The sequence below is a fragment of the Manacus vitellinus genome, unplaced genomic scaffold, assembly GCF_001715985.3.
Source record: "Manacus vitellinus isolate BGI_N305 unplaced genomic scaffold, ASM171598v3 scaffold_5_pilon, whole genome shotgun sequence".
Classification (NCBI taxonomy): domain Eukaryota; kingdom Metazoa; phylum Chordata; class Aves; order Passeriformes; family Pipridae; genus Manacus; species Manacus vitellinus.
Window position 1 is genome coordinate 37,698,620 of NW_021940682.1, and position 23,606 is coordinate 37,722,225.

The following is a 23,606-nucleotide window of genomic DNA, read 5'->3' on the forward strand; positions in this document are numbered from 1 at the left end:
CCTAGGTAATTAAACTGCTGGACTGATTTGAGCTCTGATTGGCCAATGGTGATGTGGGGATGATGGAAGACTTCCTGAGGTGCAGGTTGATAGAGAACTTATGGTGTGTATACATATGGTATAAATATCTCAGGATAAGCATCGGACAAGTTGATGAATAAGAGAACTGACTGCAAACTGGGCAGATTTGTGCAATGTGTTTAGTGTCTTGACAAGAACATTAAATAAGAGCCTGAAGGTCTGATTTAAATTGTATTTGTAGAGGTAGAAAAATGCCAAGATATAACAATAAGGAAGTAAAAGATATACTTCATATAGTCTCCTTTTTGAAATAAAATTTGTAATAAGTCTTACTTTTTATAACAATTTCACTTATTTAAATGCTGCCTTTGCTTTTCTGAACAACTGACCTTTATAACTCTACTACTTTGCACTTTGTGATTTTCAGTCAAAATCACTTACAAAAGACCACTTAAAAAAATGGAAGCAAACACAAGTGAAAAGATTTAATAGCTAATCTGTGGTAGGCTGTACTGGACCTAAGGAAGAAATTCATTAGCCATTCAGTATGCATTTTAAAAATCATACTGTCTTATCTACTGCAGCATGTTAAGTGCACAATACAAATATTTGAATAATCATGACATAATTGTAATCCTACTGAAACCCCAAGGAGGGCAAGTGGTTTCAGTGAGCACAGAATATCCTTCTATTTTATTCACTTGCAAAGTAACTGGTGCAACATACTTCATTCCAAACATATCCACTGAGAGAAATAAGTGAAAAGAATAAATACTGTAAATAGATGGATGTATTTCACTAATGTAGGAGGCATTTTAAAGGCAACTATTCAGTAGCAAGCATTAATGTCAATGCAGATTTAATGAAGTCAGAATACATTACATTGCTGAGGACTGCATTTGTAGATGCAAACCAGCATAGTTCCACTGCCTTAGCTGGAGCTTTAACAGTCTATAACTTCTAGCCCTGAAAAATCTTTTCAAACATTTTCAGTGTCATCTCCTTTCTTCCTCTTCTGTTTCTTTGTAACCTATTTTCTTCTGATTTTTTTCCCCTACATCTCTGTTCTTTTAATAGGTCTAATGATTCTCTTCTTCACCTCCGCTTCAGTCTTCTCAGCTTTCTCCAGGAACTCTTTTTTCTTTATTTCATAGAAACATATAATAATGCGGACTGGAAGGAATCTCTGGAGGTCACCTATGTCAACCTCCTGCTCAAAGAAGGACTAATTTCAAAGTTAGTTCAGATTGCTCAGGGCTTCCTGACCAATTGAGTTTTGAGTATCTACAAGGACAGAGGCTGCATAACCTCTCTGTGCCCTTGTTCCAGTCCTCAACCCTTTTTTTTTTAATTTTTATTTTTAATATTACATTATGGGTTTTTTGCAGTTCTGCTCCTTTAAACAGCTTCCATTATTCTTCATCTTTGTTTCATCCTTGTGCCTATCTCCACCTTTTTACCTCTTAAAGTTGTAGCAAACATATTATTTTCATGGTTTCTGAATTTTCTGATATACTTATACTTCTTTGTATTAGAAATATACTCCTTGTTTTGATATGCAGCATTATATTTGCTCCTCAGAAGATTCAAACTGATGCCACGTTGAATGACCACAGCCTATTGCCCAAAGCCATTCAGGTAACATAAATACTAGAACTTACTGCCTTAAAAAACCCATTTATTGTCCTTTGCTCCTGCACAGCTAACCCATCTTGTATTTGAAAATCAGATGTGTGCCTAATATTTGTAGAGTTTCAGTGGTTTCTGAAAGCATAAGTATAAAAAGGTGCTAAGTATAAAAAGGTGTTCAGTTGTCTGGCCTGACATTACCTGAATCACGAGATTCATGTTTGGAAGTTTACTTTTTGTTTCAGTTGAAAGTTAGGGAAAAAAGTGGCTTAGCTGGCACTGGATTTTGTCCGTGGCGCTGACAGGAGCTACTGGAACAACTGGCAACCTAAATAAATTTTGTCAGTTTTAATTTGCTCTAAACAGTCAATCTTTAGGCAGAACTAGACCTTCAGTGTTTACTATAGAAGAGTTAGTGTTCCATTCTCATGAAAAATACGGGGAAAGTTAAGCACATTAAAATGAGATTTAAGAAAAGTAATTTTATTTTTTTTTAAATTGTCACATTTGAAATAAGCGTTGCCTTTTCTAAAATAATGAAAATATATTGTTAAAAATACATTGTTAAAAAATTGAGTCATGTTCTTATACTTGCTTTGAAGTGATCTGCAACAAAACTTTGTTCTTAAAGTGAGAACATCGAACTTTTGACTTTCCTAATGCTTAGTGCTTCTGTTTATTTTTAGAACAAGTAACTTTGCAAATCACAAACAAGTGAAACATCACATCTCAGTGAGTGGGTATTTGCTTACATTTAATGAAGCAGTACTCATTTACTTCATCACTGACAACCGTTCAAATTGACTCGGAAGGAGATAACTTGCTGCACTCTGATTACTGCTTCAACAAGTAAGATTCAAGTAAGGGGAAAATTCTCATTTGCTGGAGATATCTGAGACATGCAACAATTGCTCCTCTCAATTTAATGCCTTCCTATTGTTCATATATTTTATGTTAGCAAAATCAAAGCATTCATCCTTGAACTTTGCTTTACTTTTGCTCTACTCTGCCCATATATTAGTTTTCTGCAACTTCTCCAGGTACCAAAATGCGTCCTATATCTTTGTGCTTCTGTGGTGGGAAGCTTTCCTCCTACCTCCTATTCTTTTTCACACCCAATTCTCAGAACTGGAGTTTCGTTTACATATCATGGTCAGTCTTCTCCAGTGTGTGCAGTTTAAAATAAATAGTTTGGAATGCTAGCTTCCTGTTGGATTACTTTGATATTCATGGTATTTGGAGACATAGGCTTTCTGTTTGCTCTCACTTTGCAGAAGTCTTCAGATTTCAAATATTTGTTTCTTTTCATACGACAGTGCTTATCAGTGACCCCGCACAGAGAAGACAGTTTGATATGCATCTGAGAGCTTCCATTTTCTGCGTAGTCAAGAAGACAATTTGGTATTCCCAACAAGACTCAATATTCTCAAGATTGTGCTGGATACCAATATACATTGGAACAATCCATATATCCCTTCTACAGTCCTGGACTCTGATAGGGGATGTATGACTTTAGTAGTGGAGGCTCTTCCAGTACTACATAGCTTCACTCAGTGATCAGCCCATTCCCTCACTTCAGGAGAAAAGTATGGCCTCCTAACAACCTGGTTTCAGTAAGGCAGATAATCCACAAGCTCCATGCAAAGGATGCCGGGCTATCTGAATGCTGGAACAAGCAGCCTTATGAAGACTTTGTCCAGAGAGAACAACCGAAATGGGGGACCCGGAGTTAAAACAAGTCCCATCTGTCGACACCATGGTGTCAGGCTCTGCCTTGAGATGCCCTTCCTTCGTAGCTGCGTGGGGAAACATCTTCACCCCAGAGCTGAGGGGCAAGGGACAGTGATGGGCGGTGGGTGCGCGTGGGTGACACTGATCCTGTGGGACACTGACACCCCTGGATTTCACCGCGCGGCCTCTGCCGCTCCTGGGGGGAGTTCGGCGTTGTCAGGCTTCTCAAAAGACCACACTTTTGCTGAAGCGACAGCTCTCCGAGGTGGCAGCGCCGGCTGCCCCGCCGGGCGGAGCCGGCTGGATTGGGCCGAGCCCCGGGCGCCTTGCCACCCGGGGCGGGGGGGAGGGGGCGCTCCGCCATTGGGGCTGGTCGGTGCCTGGGGTGGGCCGGGCCGGCGCGGTGGGTGCGGGATGGCCCCGCCTGCAGGGTGCGGGCACTCCGCGCCGCCGCCGGCCGCGGGGCAGCGGACGGGGAGGCGGAGGCAGGGCGAAGAGATGGGGGGGGGGGGGGGACGCCTCGCCACGCTCGGGCGGGCGGAGAGGGGCTGGGGGGAGCGGAGCGAGGCGGAGGAGGAGAGGAGAGCGGGGCGCGGGCGCGGTGCGGCTTTTCCGCGGGCGTTGGTAGCGCTTTTCCGGGGCGCAGGCTGTGCGGGGACCGCGGGGGCGGCGGGAAGACACGAGGCGGGGCGCGGGCATGGAGGGCGGGCGCGGTTGCGGGGCGGCCGGGCGGGCGGCCGGCATGAGCGCGGCTGGGTTCGGAGAGGGCTCTGCGGGCACGGAGCGCAGGGGAGCATGCGGGGTGCGAGGCGGTGGGGGTTCTGCCTGTGCCTCTCCCTGTCCTCACCGCGTCGGGGAGTCCTGTATCCACCCGGCAAGGTAAGCGAGCGGCACAAGGCGGCGCAGCCCGCAGGGGGTCTTGGCCTTGCGGCCGAAGCAGATATCGTGCGCCGTGCCGCGGGGCAGCCGCCGTTCCCCGGTCCCCGGCGGCGGGAGGAGGCAGAGGCGTGCCTCCGTTGTCGGCGCAGGAACCGCGGCCCTGGGGCGGTGGGCGGGCGGCCGCCGCGGGGTGCTCGGCGGGCCGTGCTGGCGGACGCCCCCCCGCCTGTCACCGGAGCCGGGGGCTGGCGCCACGGTGCCTGCCAGGAGCCGTGCGGATGCCAGCGAGGGGTTGCTGTGCTGCGGCGGCAGGCTGAGCCTCCTGCGCTCTGTTGCAGAGACCTTAGTGAAGCAGCTCTCCTCCTATGAGATCATCACACCTGTCCGAGTGAATGAGTTTGGAGAGGTTTTCCCGCACACGCATCACTTCAGAAGGAGGAAAAGGAGCTTGGAGGCACCGCTGGAGCCTGCTGCTTTCCGAACCCATTACCAGCTCAGTGCATACGGGCAGGTCTTCCAGCTCAACCTGAGTGCTGATGCGGGCTTCGTTTCTGCTGAGTACACGGTGGTGCACGTCGGCGCCCCGCAGAAGCAGTCCTCCCCTGATTTGCGCCACTGTTTCTACCGCGGTCATGTCAATGCCCAGGAGACGCACGTGGCTGTCTTCAGCATCTGCGGTGGCTTGGTAAGCATGTTGGTCACTGCTTCCTGTCTCCATTCATATTCTTCTCCCTGAAAGAAATGTAGTGGGATGCCTTTGCCGGAGAGCTAAGCTGGAAATTCTTGGGCATCGTTCCAAATAGTTGGTCATGAAATGTCTTGGCATCAGCAGTGTGCAGTCACGATGATACTTTTTTGGTGGGATATACAAATGCTGCTTTCAAAGGATCTGTTGCTGGCCAGTAATATAGTTGGTCGATGTAACTCCTAACTCCAAGAGCATTATAACAGAGGAAAAAGCATAACTTAGTAACACAGTAAGCTATTGATTTGATAAAATGATACTGTCAGTCGGCATCAGTTATGTGTTCGTAGCTTAACAGATACTGTGATTGTGAGTGATGAATAATGGTGCTTGAGATGATGGGAGGGGAGCTAGCGTTGATCTTTTTTCTTCCTCTGCTTTCAGCAACACTGTAGAGGTATGTGGTATTCTAGAAAGTGGGAGCAGTGCTTTCTAAGTATGTTTCTGATAAAAGGGAGTGGGAAGCTTCCTGCTAACTTTAGTGGGAGTATGTCTATGAAATGCTTCTTAAGAACTGAATTGAGCAAACAAAACTGCAATGATATACATTCTTTACTTATCCCTTCATAAAATTTATTATGTCTTCCAAACTGATAATGGAGAAATAGTATCACATAACTGTCTATCAAAACAGTTGTATTGTGTTGCTGAATTTTATAATTTTTTGCCTGGAAGTCATGAAGACTCACATCTAGTGCTCTAGCACATCGCTATTTATTGAAATGCTGAGGGCAAGTCTGTGGGATGCGCACACTGTAAAAATAGGATGTTGTAAATATTACTGAGAATTTAAGTTGAAGTTGTTCCATTTTTTTACAGTCACTCAGGAAAGTAAAGGTGTATTTTTGGAACCTGAAAACATCCAACTTTGTATTCTAGTCGCTTTCTACTAGCCTACAGAAAATAGAATGGAGTTCGTTGGATGTGTGCAGGAGCATTTAATATGTATTAAAAGAAGATGATACACATGATGAAAGAGAGAATCAGACATAACTTGTACTTGAGAGACACCTCTATCTTGTGCTTGTTCTTGGTTATTTGGGTATATATGACCTTGTCTTTGGGTTGAGGTGTGTAGACTTTGTCTAGTCCTTGGAAATTACTGGAGAAGTGAGCATCTGAGAACAGTAATTTTGTATTCATCTGAGTTTTGCCTATATATCGTGCTTTACAAACAACTGTCATTAGTTATTGACTGAGTTATCCAAAACCCAGTTCAAACCTATACTGAACACACGCTGTTGTACTAACAGAGAGAGTAGGAAAGATGAGGGATCACAAATATGGTTGGTTTTGTTTTATTTTTTCCATGTTTCATGTTTTAATAGTTGCTCAAATACCATTGGATTGAGAATAGTATCATACTTTATATGGAATAAATGAGAAGTTTCAAACCTTTCTTTTTTCTTAACCTTTTTTGCCTGTTTGAATTCTATTCCTGTAAACCATTGTTCTTCATTACTTGAAGGGACCATGTGCACTGAAAACAATTTTTCTGAAAAACATGTACCTACTGCATCTAAAAGTTGTCTCAACTGCCTATTATTTAGCAATTCTCAAACTCTTCATCACAAGACCCTCTTCTTCTCTGTACCAGTTTGAATGTCTCACTTCTCGTTTTTCTCTCTCTTCCCTCCGTGGTCCCTCACTGGTACATTACAGCCTGCATCATGTATGTGACCACTCAGAAATCCCTGAATGCTTTTAAACTGAGCCTTTGCCTCTTCTAGATGAGCCTTGTGAACTTTCACTGCAGCTTCCAGTTGGACTTTGTGTCCTCAGTCATTGCCTGATGACAAAGTGCCCAGCCTAAGCCATCAGCAAAGGCCTTTCTGTCCTGATGCTCCCAGGACCTTCTCTTAGCTCTCGTTTCACCTTTTGCCCAGGCGAGCACAGCCTTTGAGGGCATGCAGCATACCCAGCATTATGGCTCCTTTCTCCTCACTAATGAAGCTGGTGAGGTGTTCAGAAGAAGCCGAGCCCTGCATGGGTGCTGGTGCACTTTTGTGGGACATGCCTATAGTTTCCCAGGGAGGGGTTGTGTGGGGACAAAGAGGTGGTCATAGCCAGCTGGTTGCCTATAACTACACCGAGTGTCCTCCAACCTGACTCAGAACCTTCAAGCTTATGTTCTTCCTCATCCTCATGGATTCAAAGCAAATGTGACACTCATTGTGTGATTGCCAAGGGAGAAAACTTTTTTGGAGTTCAGAGAAGAATGGATGTGAAAAGAGGGAAATAGAGGCAGAGTGGAATTATCCTGTGAGATCTTGTCATTGTCCCTGAATGCATTGTCCCTGAATGCATTCCCCACTCCAAGATGGGGCTACCCTCAAAAATTAGCAAAAGGGTGTTTTTATTCTCAAGGTTTTTAAAATTTCATAGGTGCATTCAACAAATGTACCTGCAAAAATGCACAAGTCAGTTACTGCGCTTTTACTGAACAGTGCCATGCTTCATGAATACATCCAAACATTAAAGTCGGATTGCTGCTGAGGTAAGATACTATTTATTGTGAGAGAGACAGTAGAAAACCAGTGACTTGATAGTCTAGCATTATATTTATTTAAAGTAAATCCCTTCTTTTTGTAGATCTGTTTTCCTTGATGCTGAACTTGAGCTTAGTGTAATGGAAGTTAAAAAAATATTGCTTTGAACTATTAGATACAATTTTGTCTTCCAGCTTTGCATATATAAGGCAATTGCTTATATTTGATCAATGCTGTAAAAGCTAGGGAGGAAAAAATGACCTGAACATAAATATAAATATATACAAGAAATGTAGCAATGGAATTTTAAAAATTGCTCTGGAGATGCACCTTAATCATCTGAAGTGAAACCAGATACTTGTGTTCATTTTATCCTGTAGGCATCTATCCCCAAGTTCTGCACTACTTCATTCACAGCTTCACTCCTGCTTCTCAAGTTCCATATTTTCTGTTTTTGCATTCTTATGTTGAGTGTGTTCTCCCCCTCCACTCTGCTTTGCCTTTTCACCCTCAGTTAAGCCTTTTTCTGGTGCGCTACAAGCATGGACAAACCAGAGTACCCATGGAGCATTGCTTAATGGCTCCTGACACCCTGTGTGCAGTTTTGTTGTGTTACATTTCAGAGCATGCCCTGGGTTCAGGGGTGCAAATGGCACAGGGACATTAGAAGGTCAGCAGGGAGTGTATAGTAATTGCAAGGAGGGAGTGTGTAATTAAGGAACTTTGGGATCCATCAAAGGCAGAAGGTCATTTGGAGTGATGACCTGGGTGCCTAGTTGAACATCTGATCATATACAGACATATTTCTTGCATCTGTAGAGTAATTTTTGAGATTTCATGCTTTATTTCACTTTACTTTCTTAAGTTCTGTATATTTTTTACTTTTACTGCATTAGTCAGTTATAGCTTTGTACAAACACAGGAAACAAGATCTGTTGGGGATGTCCCTGGATGCATGTAGAGAGCTAAAGAGAGCTCTCAAATGTTAGCCAGACAGCAAAATCAAAGAGATAAAAACCCAAAAGCTTAAAAATCATTTAACTTTTGAGAACATTATGACTTGCAAGTTTGTTGACAAATACAAGCAAATACCAGTGAATAAAATGTCTTAAAATAAAGGAACTGTCACCACTTATTACTAGAATACACCTTCAATTCCTAGCAGGACCCTATCTACAGAAAGGGGCTTTTTTTTTTTTAAATCCTGAATGAATGCTACAAAAACAGTTTGTTCACTCCTTTGAGAAACTTGGTGTTCTTTCTTGGGGGTTAGGAATATGTTGACTGATGCTGAGGATAGTTAAAATCAGTTATTGCGAGCTGGGAGGATGTGCCAAAGATGACTACTGTGAGAGAGGGAAAGGTAAGAAAGAAGGAAAAATGCATTGTTTTGGATGTATCATCTGTGGTATTTAGAGCAACTTCACATGTGCACTGACTGGTGGAAGTTAAGAGTAGAAAAGTACACATGAATCTCTTCTTGCATGGATTGCTAGCTGTCAGCTTTCTGCAGTCAGGGAGGGCAAGACTGCTTTGTTCTAATGTAGCTTTGAAGTGTAACAAGGTCTGTGCGACAAGTTCCTTAGCAGCTCAAGGAAGGCCCTTGGTAACACTCCTTTACTGCACATCAGACTTACTTTTGTCTGGAGAATGGCAGGAGTATGAACCTACGTGAGGATCTTCAGAATCCTCAGTAAAAGAGGTTGTGTTTATTTTTTGTTAATATGGGTCAGTGAATCACCTTTCTGAGAGGTTTTGAAAACAATTCTGCCTGGTACTATGGGTGGATACAGTGGTTCCTTTTAAGGAAAAGTAGGCAGTCCTGGAATTTCTTTTAATGAAATGTGATTTTTTTTTTAAGTGTTTGGTAAATAAAACCCCAAAAAACAGAGCCCAAGAAGCTAGTGTTAGCATAGCCAGCACCTATTTTCTTGTGAAGATCTAGTAGAGGTCACAGACTCCAGGTACTTGCTCCCCAGTTTTGTGCTTCTTAGTACTAATAACTTCAATGAGTGGAACAAACTACATTGTTTTTTCCAAGACAGCTTTAACACTTGTAACTGAAAGATATTATTACCTTGATGTAACTTAATGCTTTAACTTAAAAGCTGTCAGTTCAAGAAAGTTACCTTCTAAATCTGAAAGGGATTTTGTCATTCAGGTCACATATATAAACCTGTGAGCATCCATAAAGCACATGCTAGGTTTTTAGGTTTTTGTCCTAAAGTACTGATTCCAGCATAAGCTAGGAAAAAAATCCTATGAAAATGTCAACTCAAGACAATCAATTCTTGTTTTAACAAACCAAGTCTTAATGCTAATGACTGGCTGATGTGAGGACTTCCACTTAGTGGTTCTAGTTTATCTTGTCATATAGGTATACGAGATGAGACTCCAGCCCTGAATCTCTGCAAAACAGGAAAAATTTCTGTGCTTCCATTGTAATCCTGTGCATTGTCTCTGATCAGCATGGAGTGGTTTCAAGTAAAAGGCTTTACTTTGCAGGTTAAAAATACAACGTTCTTTCTTTTTGGCTGTTGTCTTTGTATCTAAACAGAACAAAAAGTGACCAGGAAGTAGATTGAACTCTGTCTTTCCTACTTGCAAAAGGTCTAGATTAAGAATTTTGTCCTTGATTGTTTCATTTGATTTTCCTTTTTCCTGTTTTCTTCTGTTTGTTTATTCTTTTGCTCTTGACTTAATTTCTTTGGCAATTTTCATCTCATTTACTTTGGTTTGTGTTCCTGTTATTTTTTCCCTAGTATGTATTCTCACAATTAGGACCAGTTTTTAAACATTTCCACTTCTGTGACACTTGATCTAGCATTTTTCGACAAAAGTCCATTTTAATGACTGCATTTGTCTCCAGTCTTCCCAGTGTTGCCCTGATGGTCACAGAATGAATGAAATACATCTTATAATATTATCTCATCCTTTTTTAGCTTTGTTTTCCCACATATAGTCACTATACATATTTCGCATACATCTGAGAATGGATCATAACACTTGAATTTACTTGAATGTGATCCTGTATCCCAGAGTCAATTTCTGCCTGCCTGCCTGCTTGCCTTGGCAAAATCACTATTAATCACACAACTTGTTATAAAATAGTGAGACAGCTTAGATTCCCCCTCCTTCAACTGTTATAAAAAACCTGAAACCTCTCCAGTGTGTTTTCCCCAGGCTCTACTTTTCCAGAAAGTACTTCCACAGATGCTATACCTTCTCACATGGGCCAGCACAGATCAGCAAATACAGCTGGTAATTGCAATTGTAAATGGAGGAAATATATGGAGTTGCTGATTGTGCAGCTGAAGATCTGTCACAGAAAACATCATTATTGAAAGCAGTAGGACCTGAGTATGTGTCTTGCTGTTCACCAGTTGTTCTGCATGAATTGTCCTTTAAACAGACTGGGACCTGCTTATGTAATGTTTTATGTCAAGGGTGCTCAGCCATCACTGGCCTGACTTTTACCCACATCCTGTGTCTGGTGGCCTTCCTTCCCTATGGCTACTTGGGCACATTCTGTTTGCCAAATAAATGGTTCTGATGGCTGCAACCTGTTCTTAACTACTGCCTTTATAGTTTGGATGTATGTGACACAGGTGAGTTTGCTGGAAAGCTGTGGACAGCCACAGGAAGTTTGATTTACGTTTATACATATATTTACATATACACATGTTCATTAAACTTCCAGGAAGTACACAGAAGGTTCTGTGCATGAGTGTGTCATAGGAGTGTCAGCGGAGGGCAGAGGGACAACACACATGGCCCTTTGCTTTCACTAGGTGAGCTAAATTACTGAAATGGTGTGCAAACACTTTTTAGTTGGTTGGGGTTTATTTGCGTTTTTTTGTTTGTTTGTCTGAAATTAATACTTCCATCCCCAGGTGGCAGTCAACAAGTCAATAGTTAGCCATCATGTATCTTGGGAAACTTTGTACTCTTGGAAGAGAGAGGCTTTCCACATGAGGTAATGTATCTGTGGTAGTCTCAGTTCTCATTCTGTTTCAGATGTAGCCTCATGTAGAAAATGGCAAGGTTATGGTAGCAAAGCCAGACCCTGTGAGAACAGGTTATACCTTCTGGGAATGTACATATTGACAGAAGTACTCGAGGTAGCTTGAGCTTGTGTGGCTGACTAAGGTGAAAATCTAACCAGACTTTGTGTGTACTTGAGCAATAACTGCCTGATGGTGCTTGTGAGGTTGAAAGGATTATATAGAACTATTCATCTCCCAGTGAGAGGAAAAGGTGGTTCTGCATGTACTTGAAAACATCAAAACTAGAAAGTACTCTTTAAATGGAGATAAGTTGCAATTGTAAATTTGCTTGACATTATCTGAGATGGTCAAGGCAAGATGATATGATGGAGTTTCCTCCGGATTAAGAGTACGGATTGCCTAGATCTGTGGTCTATTGGAATACTTAGCTTCATGATAGTTTGTGTTAAAACCAACCCCTCTAAAAACTGAAAATCAAAGCCAACAACCCTCCCCCAGAAAACCGCAAACAAACAAAAATATCCTTTTATGTATATGTACGTTTTGGTTTGCCAGTCTCAATAGGTATTGCAGAATAGCTACCTTTCTGTAATGGAATCTCCATGCATATAACTATGAAAAAAACTGTTATGCATATTTTTAGTTGACTTGTCTAGCTTGTCCACTTTGAATTGTATATAAAAGTAAAAATAAATAAGTGGCCTCTTTCTCTTCCTTCCACTCCAATGAATCTTGTTAATTGCCGTGAACCTCTGATCTTTCCAGCTGGCTTTGAGATTGTTATTGTAACATTCTCTCAAGTTCTCTGCTATTTAGCCAGTCTCTTTTTGTTACAAATTGTATTTAGAAACTCCTGAAATACCGTTTTCATTAGGTTTCAGCCAGACTTTCTTGCCTAGAGTAGCTTTACAAAGTGATGTTCAGGGTACCTGTTGCCAGGTTTTATACTTCCTGCAAGAGTAATCTTTTCTCCTATGCGTTATTTGTTCCTGAGTGAAAGTAACTCAGTAAGGACAGTAAGGACACTGGATCCAGTGCTATGGTTATATAACGTGTGATGTAAACATAAAAATAGGTAAGATCTCTTTAGGCATTTACATGGAACTTAAATTTCAGTCTGTAAATAGGTAATTTTATTTAAGCAGTGATTAGATGCCTTTGCAGACCTGAATGCTTCCAAGCTTAGGTGAATGCCCCATTAATTCTTTTCAAGGTGTGATTAAGCATGCTAAAGGTGTGATTACTGTCAGCTTATGAAATCTTAACATCACAGAATTTGTAAAGAGATGTAGTTAGATCATAGTTAAACTTACGAGGAAAGGTGTTTTTGCCTATAACAAACTTCTAGCATTTTATTCTCTTTCTAAGAACTTCAAACATAATGTTGCTTTCAATCACTTCTGAAAAGGTGTTAGATATTTCTTCCTGCTACTTAGCTGGTGTATTATTTATGATTGTATTACTATTTTCTTATTTCTCTTATGTTAGCTCTGGTCTTAAGAAATTAGCTTGCAGCCACTAGCTCTTGTTGTATTTCTAGCTGAATTATCTTCTAGTAGAAATACTTCTTCTGGATGTTGGCAGTGTACCATGATCAGATAGCCTCTAATACTTCTTTCTTTAGTGAACTAATTAAGCTATGCTGCTTAAGTCTTTAATTAGAAAACATAACAGTGGAGCAGGAAGAAAAAGGTGAAGGGCTTCTCACATCATTCAAGAGCTTTGAATAAACACGAGGGGGAGGGATGGAAGAGAGGAAGAGAATAATATAAAAAGAAGGGATTTTGTAATTTACTTTGACCATTAAAGTGCTCTTGCTGTAAACTACTTGCAGGTTTTTGAGTTGAGAAGCCATACCTTGAATATGTGAAAAATACTTGAGCATGGGAATAGAGCTTACCTGGAGGGGAGTCTGCTGGTTTAGAGTCATGTTTTCCAGAATTTCAGTTTTCTTTTAGAGTTTTTATGAAACCTTTTCAATTGTGCTGTTGGACATATTAATTCCTCATTTCTGAAACCTGCTATATATCCCTTATGTTTTCCATGCATTCTATGAAGTTGCTATTATACACAAAGATGTAATTTGTATATGGGCATCGTGCATTCTTTAACCGTAACTTCTGCAATATTTATTTCTATTGCTCTTGGAATAGAGCAAATACATTGATTAAGACTATACAGTTTTAAGCCACTTTAAACCACTAAGTCATACCATATATAGTGAGTAGCTGCGTTGATCCACTGAACCTTGATTTAATATAAAGTGTTTAACTCATCCATAGTATTTTAAATCCAAAAAATAAATTATCATTCTCGTGTGGGTTTTGTCATAAATTTCCTCAAATCTATGCATATTCATAGTCCTGGGTAGCACTCCTTTTTGGACCACTTATTTATGATGTGCAAGAGACTGTTTTCAATTTTGTACTCCACTTCTGCTGAAGAGGTCTTTTAAATTTACTTTTATCTCTTTATCTGAGAACAGAAATAGAATGTTACAGACAGATTTCTTGTTAGATAATTTGAGAGGCTGTAGTAGGTTGACCATGACTAGATACTAGGTACCCACTTAAGCCACTCTCTCACTCCCCTCTGCAACTGGACAGAGGAGAGAAAATATAACGAAGGGCTCATGAGTTGAGATAAGGGCTGGGAGAGATCACTTGCTGATCACTGTCACGGGCAAAACAGACTCAAAGTGGGGTTATTAATTAAATTTATTACTAACAGAATCAGACCAGGAGAATGAGAAGTAAAATAAATCTTAAAAACACCTTCCTCCCACACCTCTCTTCTTCCAACTTCTATCTCCTTCCCCCTAGTGGCTCAAGGAGATGGGGAATGTGGGTTACAGTCTTTTCATCACAGATTGTTCCTGCTGCTACTCAGGGAGAGGAGTCCTTCCCTTGCTCCATTGTGGGGTCCCTCCCACGAGAGGCAGTCCTCCATGAACTTTGTCAGCGTGAGTCCATCCCATGGGCAACAGTTCTTCACAAACTGCTGCACTGTGGGTCACTTTTCCACGAGATGCAATCCTTCAGAAACAGGCTGCTCCAGCCAAAACCTGGCCATGCAAACCCAGTACAGAGGCATCTGTAGACGATAAGTAAATTCAGTTAATTTCTGATTTAATTTCCTAAAAATGCTTTGGCTCCTGTTTCAGCACTCTGCCTCTGTTGCTGAGTACATGTAAGTGACTTTATTTTGTTTTACTAGAAGTATTTTTCATTTGGATCTCATAGCCCTTTTCCTTTTGCCCCCAAGATGTAATAGCTCTATTGGTGTAATTAGCACCACGTGAAGTATCACTTTCATGAATAGAAGATTATAAACAGACAGTGTAGCTGGTGACTGAATTTTTGTAGACCCATGTGTTAGGAAAATGAGGAGCTAACCATGTATAGCTAATCAAAATCCACTTTTAGTTTTCATAGAGAAGTTAAAGGATTAGAATTGGTGGCTTGAAGTTCAATGTCTTCTTGGATTTTGAATGACAAATATCAAATACCTTTCTTAAGATAGAGCACTGCTTATGTTTAACCTTATGTTTAACCTTTGCTCTTTCTCACATACAACGTAATGAGTTCTTCTCAACTTGGATAGTGTTGTGGTCTACTGGTGAGAGGCCTTCCTAACTACTGCTCAGTAGTAGTAATTACTTCTTTACCTGTACGTTGTTGAAGAGAATTCATTGAGGAAAGAATGAAAGCTTGTTGCCTTATATATTTTTCTCAGCTATTTCTTCCATACTTAAACAGGCAGTTGACCCTGGGATACTGTGTGAGAATCAGTGGGCCTGACTGAGCAAGTGAGGGGAAGCTTGACTCCATTTTTCTAAAATAGTTATCCCAAGTATTTGTGAGGGTGGACTCTCCAGTCTCGACGATGTTCTTTTATCGTCTTGTATTAATCTTTTGATTTAAAACAAAAAACTAAGAACAATTGTGAGGACATGAAGCATAATAAAGGATTCTTCCCTTCCAGCTATCTGTCCTAACTTTTTGATCTGTAAATTTATGGTGTGTTATTGTGAATTTTCAAAGTGAGGAGCCTCAGTCAAAAACATATGTCCTAGTGTTTGGGGGTTTTACCTCCTTTGTTTTTTTTCCCAGAGTGAAAGTGTAGAAAAATAATATAGCCGTGTTCTTGCAGTTCATCTTTTCCAGTGGAAATCTGATATTTTATTCTGGAAGTTGAGTTTAGTTTAAAATGTAGTACAAACTCTTTCCTTTTTAGTTCTGGGCTACTATTCTCATAATCTTTGTGTTTGTTGTAGCTGAAACCCTTTCTTTGTAAAATCCAAAAGTCTGTTTATTGGAAAAGCCATTGAAGAAACAAATTCAGAATATCTGCTCAACCTATCTGAAAGAATAGGATGGAAGTAAAATGTACGTGTGAAATAAAGCAGTAGCAATAAAGTTCTTACTTAAATCTGAAAGAACGTGCTTTAAATGTGTGTTGTCTAGAAATAAGGTTTATGGTATGTCAGGAGAAAAGAATTAATTAACTTGTTAGTGTTGACCAATAATATGGGGTCAAATTTATGATGTTTTGTTTAATGGGACTTTAATAGTGTATGTAATAAACACTAACATGAATCTTAGCAGCAAGAATTGATGCTTTGTCCCTGAGTGGCATGCTCTTGTCTGTCCCTGTCATTTTTCCCCTAAGGTTGCACCTTAGGACTAACTGACAAGCTGTGTCATGTCTGTTTTCCCGATGCCCTTTCCAAGGAGACACATGGTGTTCTCAGTACACTCGGACTGCTGTCCTCTACAAATTGCATGTCCTGGGAACACTGGATGTGAGAAGGCTAAACTGAATGTAAAAAGGATCTGGCATGAAGAGTACTTGCAAAGAATTTAAATGAAGCTGAATGAAAAAAGTGCTTCTATGAGTTAGATTTAAACAGTCTTGAAGGACTGTTAGATTTAGATGTTAGTTATAACTCTATGAGTTAGATTTAAAAAGTCTTGAAAGGAAAATACTATTTAGCTGTGTAGTGCAGAGGATCCATCTGTGCTGCGTTTACAGTCTTTAATAATGTTATGTATCAGGCAAGATTACAGATATTCTGACACATGCCTGAAGCCTAATAGACTCTTAAACAAAGAAAACTGATAACTTCTTAGAAGGATCCCAAATTCAAGGGATATTAGAGTTCCAGTACAGTATCCTGGACACTAAGGTAGTCTGCAGCAGTTTTTAAAAGACTTAGTAGCTTGTTTTAAAAAAAACCCTTCTCATTTATCCTGCTCTGCCACTCTCTCTATAACCTGGAGTTTCAAGGTTAACATGAACACCTCATCTCTTAAAGCATATTACATAGATTATTGCTCTTATCTTATTGGTCAACATGCCTAACTGGCAAAACATCTGCCAGGATGCAGTACAACTACTCTCTTGAGATGCTTAATTGACTAAAGTGAGAAAGTTGCTAAAACATCTGAAAATAATTTGATGACATTCTTACACGTGTTTTCCTACTCATGGTCTCCTGAAGTGAAGTTCTTAAACCATAGGAAACTATAAATTTGGTTAGAAGTGCAGTGAGAAAGAAGCAATTCTGTTTTAGGATTTCATAATTAAAAGGATTATGGGGCAGGGGGTTGGGGAAAAGGAGCTTAATTTTTGTTCTTTTTCTTTGTGTATGTGTTTTTGTTAGTAATCAAGTTCTTTTGGTTCCCATTACATAGTTAATGTGTGTCTGAGATGGATGGGGTGTGTATGTGTGTTGGGGGAATCAAGGAGAAAAACCCTTTAATGTCACTGTCATCTTTGAATTCCTGGTACTCATTTCAAAGTCTTTAAAAAGAATATCAGGTTAACATTGTTTCTAATTTATGAGGAAAATTCAATTTTAGAAGAAAAATATTATATAAATTACGTTAAGGACAGAAGGCAACAAATCAGTCCAGAATTTGAACAGCACTCAAATTCTGAAGTTCTTGATGGCCTCTGCTCTCCTTTGCAGCGTTCTCAAGTGGTCCTGCTTGGTTATACCTAGTTTTGCTTTATTTTTGTTATCCCCTTTGTTTCATTAACTCTGTATAGTGATTACCTGGGATCCTTTGTTAATATGCAAGATAGTCTGAGTTACCCTGGGGGGACAAGTCTCTGAAAGCAAAATTGTCTTCCAGCTTCCATCTCCAGTGCCCACTGAGGTTTCCTCTGTCTCACATGTAAATGTATTATCAATAACTTCAAAATATTATCATAAATAATTTTTATTTCAATGAAATTTATTTTTATATCAGTATTTTTAGTGGAAAATAAATCAATTACTTCTCTTACTTTCAGATGGGCATTTTTAAGGCACATGATGGTGAATACATTTTAGAACCTCTGATGAAAGCAGATGGAGGTGAACATGAAGATGAACATAACAAACCACATCTAATATACAGACATGAAGAACTTAAAAAAAAGTACCAGAAATCTCATAAACCTTGTGAAGTTTCAGGTATAGTCATACTTTAAATTTTGTTGTGACTTTTTCAAATGTCAAATGTTTACATATGGGACAAGGTAGGTGTAAGAGTAGATCCATGGAAGTTGTTGCTTATATTCACAAAAGATAATGAACTTATTGTAAGTCTAACAGATAGTATAGGACATCTGTCTTAATAATGGAAGTATCTAATATTACCAATTAATGTAGAGTTTTGTCTTTATGAGTATTTTAATAATTTATTCATGCTACATTTTAATAATATTTAGTTGTATTTAAAATAGAGTGGAGTAATTTACAAGCACATTATTAGGATATGTGACAAGTGAATGGTTGTACTGTCACAGATTCACAGTATATAGGTTAATCATAATCATGGCCCTCTGATTATTACCTGCTTCTGGTTTCCAGGTTGGTAGTGATGAGGTTGAGAAGTCCTAGGGCAATCAAAAAGGACTTCAGGGCTCTGGGACAACTAGCTGAAGGGACAGGATCCCAGGTGGTGTTTTTCCCCCTCACTGCGGTGGCAGGGAAGAACTTTGAAAGGAACAGGAGTACCCACCTGATGAACAACTGGCTCAAAGACTGGTACCATCCTTGGAATTTTGGCTTTTTCGATCATGGGGTGATTTGCCTGGCACCAGGCTGGACACAGATGAGGTTCACCTGTCTAAAAGGGGAGAAGGATTCTAGCCTGTGAGTTGGCAGGCCTGACTGAGAGGGATTTAAACTAGGTTTAAAGGGGGAAGGCAGTAAGACCAGGCTCACTAGAGATGAGCCTGGGGATGTCATGCAAGTGCTGGGGGTGGAATCAATAGCCCAGCTGAAGTGCATCTACACCAGTGCACAGAGTATGGGAAACCAATAGGAGGACCTTTGTGCAGCAGGAAAGCTATGTAGTCACCATCACGGAAACATGGTGAGATGACTTACATAACTGGAGTGTTACCATGGATGACTACAAGCTCTTCAGAAAGGACAGGTGAGGAAGGAGAAGCAGTGGCCTGGCTCTGTACATTAGGGAGTGTTTTGACTATATAGAGCTCAAGGATAATAATGATAAGGTTGAGTGCCTGAGTAAGAATCAGGGGGAAGACTAACAGGGCAGAAATCCTGGTGAAAGTCTGTTGTAGACCACCCAACCAGGATGAAGAGGCAGATAAAGTATTCTATAAGCTGCTGGCTGACATTTCATGAAACAGAAACTCAACACAGTGGAGAGGAGGCAGTCTAGGACGTTCCTGAAGTGTGTGGAAGATAACTTCCTGACACAGCAGGTAAGTGAGCCCACCAGGGGTGATGTCCTCCTAGACCTGTTGTTTATGAACAGAGAAGGGCTGATGAGAGATGGGGTGGTCAGACGCTGCCTTGGGCATAGTGACCATGAGATTGAGTTTTTGATTCTTGGTGAAGTAAGGAATGGAGTCAACAAAACTTCTACCTTGGATTTCTAGAGGGAGGGCTTCAGCCTATTCAGGACACTGAGATGTTCTTTGGCAGCTACTTTTTAAGAAGGAAATCTAGCTTCCAGAAAGACAGTGGAGATTTGTTTGGAGGGGGCTAAAGTGTCTAGTTAGCTGTGTATTTTCTGAAGAGTAGTGAGAATTCAGGTATGCTTCTCAGTTAAGTATTTTTATGTGAGCTGTTGCTAAGGTGATTCTGGAAAATGCATGGATTTTTTGTGTCAGGCATCAGAAGCCTCTGGTGGCTGGACTATACAGTGTTATTGGAAGTATTCCAGTACTTAGTTTGGAGATATCTGGGATTGTATATTTCCTTTAGAACCTGATCCTATATGATGAATATTTACAAAGTTGTCAAGGAAGTCACTGAAGGTTTTTGATGGGTACTTGCTTATGAAGTAAACTCCATATTTATTTAAATATGTTACATAAATTTAAAAGTCCGTAGGGACTTGAATTCAGGAGTTGGGCCTAGTTTGTTTTGATTCGTTCCATTGGTGCCAAAAGTTTGTGTGTAAAAATATGTTTTGTTTAATTAACTTGCTTCCTTTGTTGTGCTGCTTAAGTTGTAATGCTTTTCTCCTTCCAATCTGCCTGTTTGGATTATACTGCATTCTAGGAATTTCAGAATACTCCTACCTTATAACTAATTTTTAACAAAGAATCCATTTATGATAGTGCTGTATAAAAATGTACAAGACATCTAATTTGATGTTCCTATTACAGTCTTCTGTGTTTCATATATTTTATTTTTTTTTTATTCTTGCACTGTTTCTCTTGGGAATAAGATCATAAATATAAGTTTGCTTTGTCTATTTTGGGAAGCTCTTTGCCTCTTTAGGTTTAGAAACTGCATTTAACAGCAAATCTTTTTTATTTTGCAGATAAAGAGTTGCAGAAGAGCACTTTATTGCGTTCAACCTTCAGCAGTTTAAATGAAGAGAGCAGTGTTTTACAGAAGTCTCTCGGTTTAAAGTATGCTTTAAATAACCTCTCTATAGAGGATGGTGGCAATCCACATTCCAGGAAAAAACGTTTTCTCTCCTATCCAAGATATGTAGAAGTGATGGTTACAGCTGATGTCAAAATGGTTCGTCACCACGGGCAGAATTTACAGCACTACGTACTAACACTGATGTCAATAGTAAGTAAACTCTAGTTCTTAAGTATTAACAATTTCAATTATTTCTGTTCCATTGTTTTCTTTTCTGCAACTGTCCTGTCTTCCAGTTTGACCAAATTTTGTATCAAAAGAAAGACATTCCATAAACATAAATAAAAAAGTAGGGCCAAAATTTCAGACTGTGAATCTTTTCGGTTTAATGCAGTGTCTAGGTGAAATGATGTGACTGATTTCCTGATTTTCTGTTGCTTTAGAAGAATTCTTAAGCTTCAGTGAGTTAAATGTATGGATTAATTACAGCAGACAGATGTTAAAAAGCATTGTGAAAAAAATACTTGGTTATAGTAATCCTAGTTTTTCAAGTTTTCAAGTAATTTCAGATTAATATGGGTCAGACTTTGAGTTGGCATAATTTGTTTGTGATCTTTCTGTAGTAAATTCTTTTTTGAACAAAAAGTCATTACTTGTATTGATTCAGAATATAGTACAATAAGCTCTGTATAATCAAAAAGTTTACCATAACATCTGTTGAACCATGGCAAAAGCCATGCTAGCACATTCTGCATTATAATTGTTTCTAGATTTCTGTCTTTACATCTATTCAAGAAGCTTAACTTATATGAAACTGCATCTACCTTGGGGCTTGCAAATTAAAGCACCTGCCATATGGGTGTCTATACAGACATCTGCTTTATAGACAGCTATTCACTTGACCAGTTATAGACATCTACTTTTCAATGGACACAATAGCTCTCTAGTTTTCTCTGTGATCAATTAAATTGCTTCATAGAAGTGCCCAGTGCCATTTAAGAAGCCACAGGGCATCTGACTTGGCCTCAGCTGCTTCACAAAGCTCAGAATCACAGAATCATAGAATATGCTGAGTTGGAAGGGACCCACAAGGATCAACTAGTCCAACCCTTAGCCCTGCACAGGACCATCCCCAAGAGTCACATCATGTGCTTGAGAGTATGATCCAATCTTTGTTGCCCTCCTTTGGACACTCTAATAGCTTAATATTTTTCTTATGTTGTGGTGCCAAAACTGAACACAATATCCAAGGTGAGGCCACATCAGTGCAGAGTGAAGTGGAACAATCCCCTCCCTCGACCAGCTGGTGATGCTTTGTCTGATGCCAGCTTCAACTCCAGTTGAGCTTTGGCTGCACAAATGTTCTCCCTACAGCAGCAAGCCGCGTCTCTGAATTCTTACCATATCACTTGACCTTACTTCCACTGGGCTTACACCTTCCTTTTTTCTGTATTTCCAAGAGAAGATCCCTGCTCAACCAAGCTGGCCCTCTGTCTTGCCTGCTTGACTTCTGACATTTTGGAATTGCCTGCTCCTGTGTCCTTAGGAGGTGATGTTTGAAAAGTGACCAGCACTGACGGACCCCAGCACCTGGAAAAACATTTTCCTGGGCGACCTTACTTATTAATTCCCTGAGCAGCCTGAGGTCTGCTCTCCTCATGTCAGAGTTGAGATTTTGCTGACACTTTTCCTCCTGTCAACAGAGATTTTAAACTCGATCCTTTCATGGTTGCTGTGGCTGAGATGGCCACCAATCTCCACTTTGCTCACAAGATCCACTCTGTTGACAAGCAGCAGATCAAGGAGGGCATGTTTCCAAGTTGGCTCTCTTAGGACCTATTCCACAAAGTTGTCATTCAGGTTTTTTAGGAATCTTCTGTCCCGGGTTGTACCAGCTGTGTGATGCTCCCAGTTAATTTTTGGCAAGTTGAAGTTCCCCATAAGGACAAGGGCAGTTGACTTGGAAGTGTCTCTTCGTTCCTCAAAGAATAATTTGTTGGTGTCATTGTCCTGGCTGGGAGGTCTGTAGCAGACTCCCACAATGACATCTGCATTATTTGTTTGCCCCTTGATTCTTACCCAGAGGCTCTCAACGGTGCCATTGCCAGCTGTGAGCTCCATACATTCTAACCCTTCTATTACATACAGTGCCGCCCCTCTGCCTCTTCTGCCCTGCCTATCCCTCCTGAAGAACCTGTAACTGTCCATCAGGGCACTCCAGTCACAAATCTCATCCCACCGGGTTCCACTTACGCCAGTGATGTCAAATCTCTGCAAGTCTCCTGTGAATGACAAGTCATGACTGCCAGTTGTGTATAGGTGTCTGATAACCTATATCACGTGAAGGGATGCTGGATAATACGCAGTTAGACAACTCACCTGAATTCTGCTTGCTCTAATATCTGCATATCCAGCTGATGGCAGTAGAGGTGCTGTCATCTATTACACAGATGATGTAGGCACCTAAATGTAGAAGATGGAGTTTCATTTTATTGGTTTATAAGAAAAATAATTATACTTTAAGGGAGATTAGCATACTTTAATTTTATTAAGTCTTCTGAATTTTTCTACTTCCAGTGGTGTGAAAGTCTGAAAGTTCATGTATTACCAAAAAAAATCAGTACTGAAAGTGGTTTTTTCTCTTTAACTTATAGTGCAGACCGAATTTGGAGTTCTTTTAGAAACAAGTGATCCCAAAGATGCCATTTTTTATAGGGACCTTTTTAATAAAGAGCTGTTCCAAGAAACAAAGTAAAATGGTCAAAACATTATTTTAAAATGGAAGCTGTTTTTTACAGTACTTTACAATAAGATGAAATAGAACATTTATTATATCATTTTCATAAGGTGTTATTGTGGTTATAGGTAATGTAATTCCTCGATGTGTTTTTTTTTAAGAACAAAACATTGTTCCTGCATCTGTAGCTGTTGTACATTCCACTACAATTCCTTACAGTGCAATGTTTCTAAAGTCTCTTTACTTACATAATTGGACTTCTAGGTAAATAAGAGAAACATTGTATAATTGCTGCTATAGAGAATCAATATATGAACTGTTTTTAATATCTAGTATTTAACATATACTGTATGACTGAAAGAACACCAGGTCTTTGCTAAAAAAACTTACAATTTAATTCTTATGGTTACCTATCTGTACTGTAAAACTAGGGTTTTACACTTGCTGCTGGCTTTGAGGTAATAGCATATGATAAAACACTACCTCTTTAGCATGAATGTAATATCTTTGACTACCACTC

General features: G+C 40.1%; 1 protein-coding gene across 1 annotated transcript in view; it reads left to right on the forward strand.

Annotated features, from left to right (window-relative positions):
* The first annotated feature begins 3,297 nt into the window (after positions 1-3,297).
* The window catches only part of ADAMTS20 (ADAM metallopeptidase with thrombospondin type 1 motif 20), a 95,435-nt gene continuing 75,126 nt past the window's right edge, over positions 3,298-23,606 (forward strand). Inside the window, exons 1-4 of the mRNA XM_029963520.1 lie at positions 3,298-4,516; positions 4,599-4,945; positions 17,802-17,964; positions 20,300-20,559. Coding sequence (XP_029819380.1) covers positions 3,298-4,516; positions 4,599-4,945; positions 17,802-17,964; positions 20,300-20,559 — 1,989 coding nt within the window. The remainder of the gene's footprint in view (positions 4,517-4,598; positions 4,946-17,801; positions 17,965-20,299; positions 20,560-23,606) is intronic.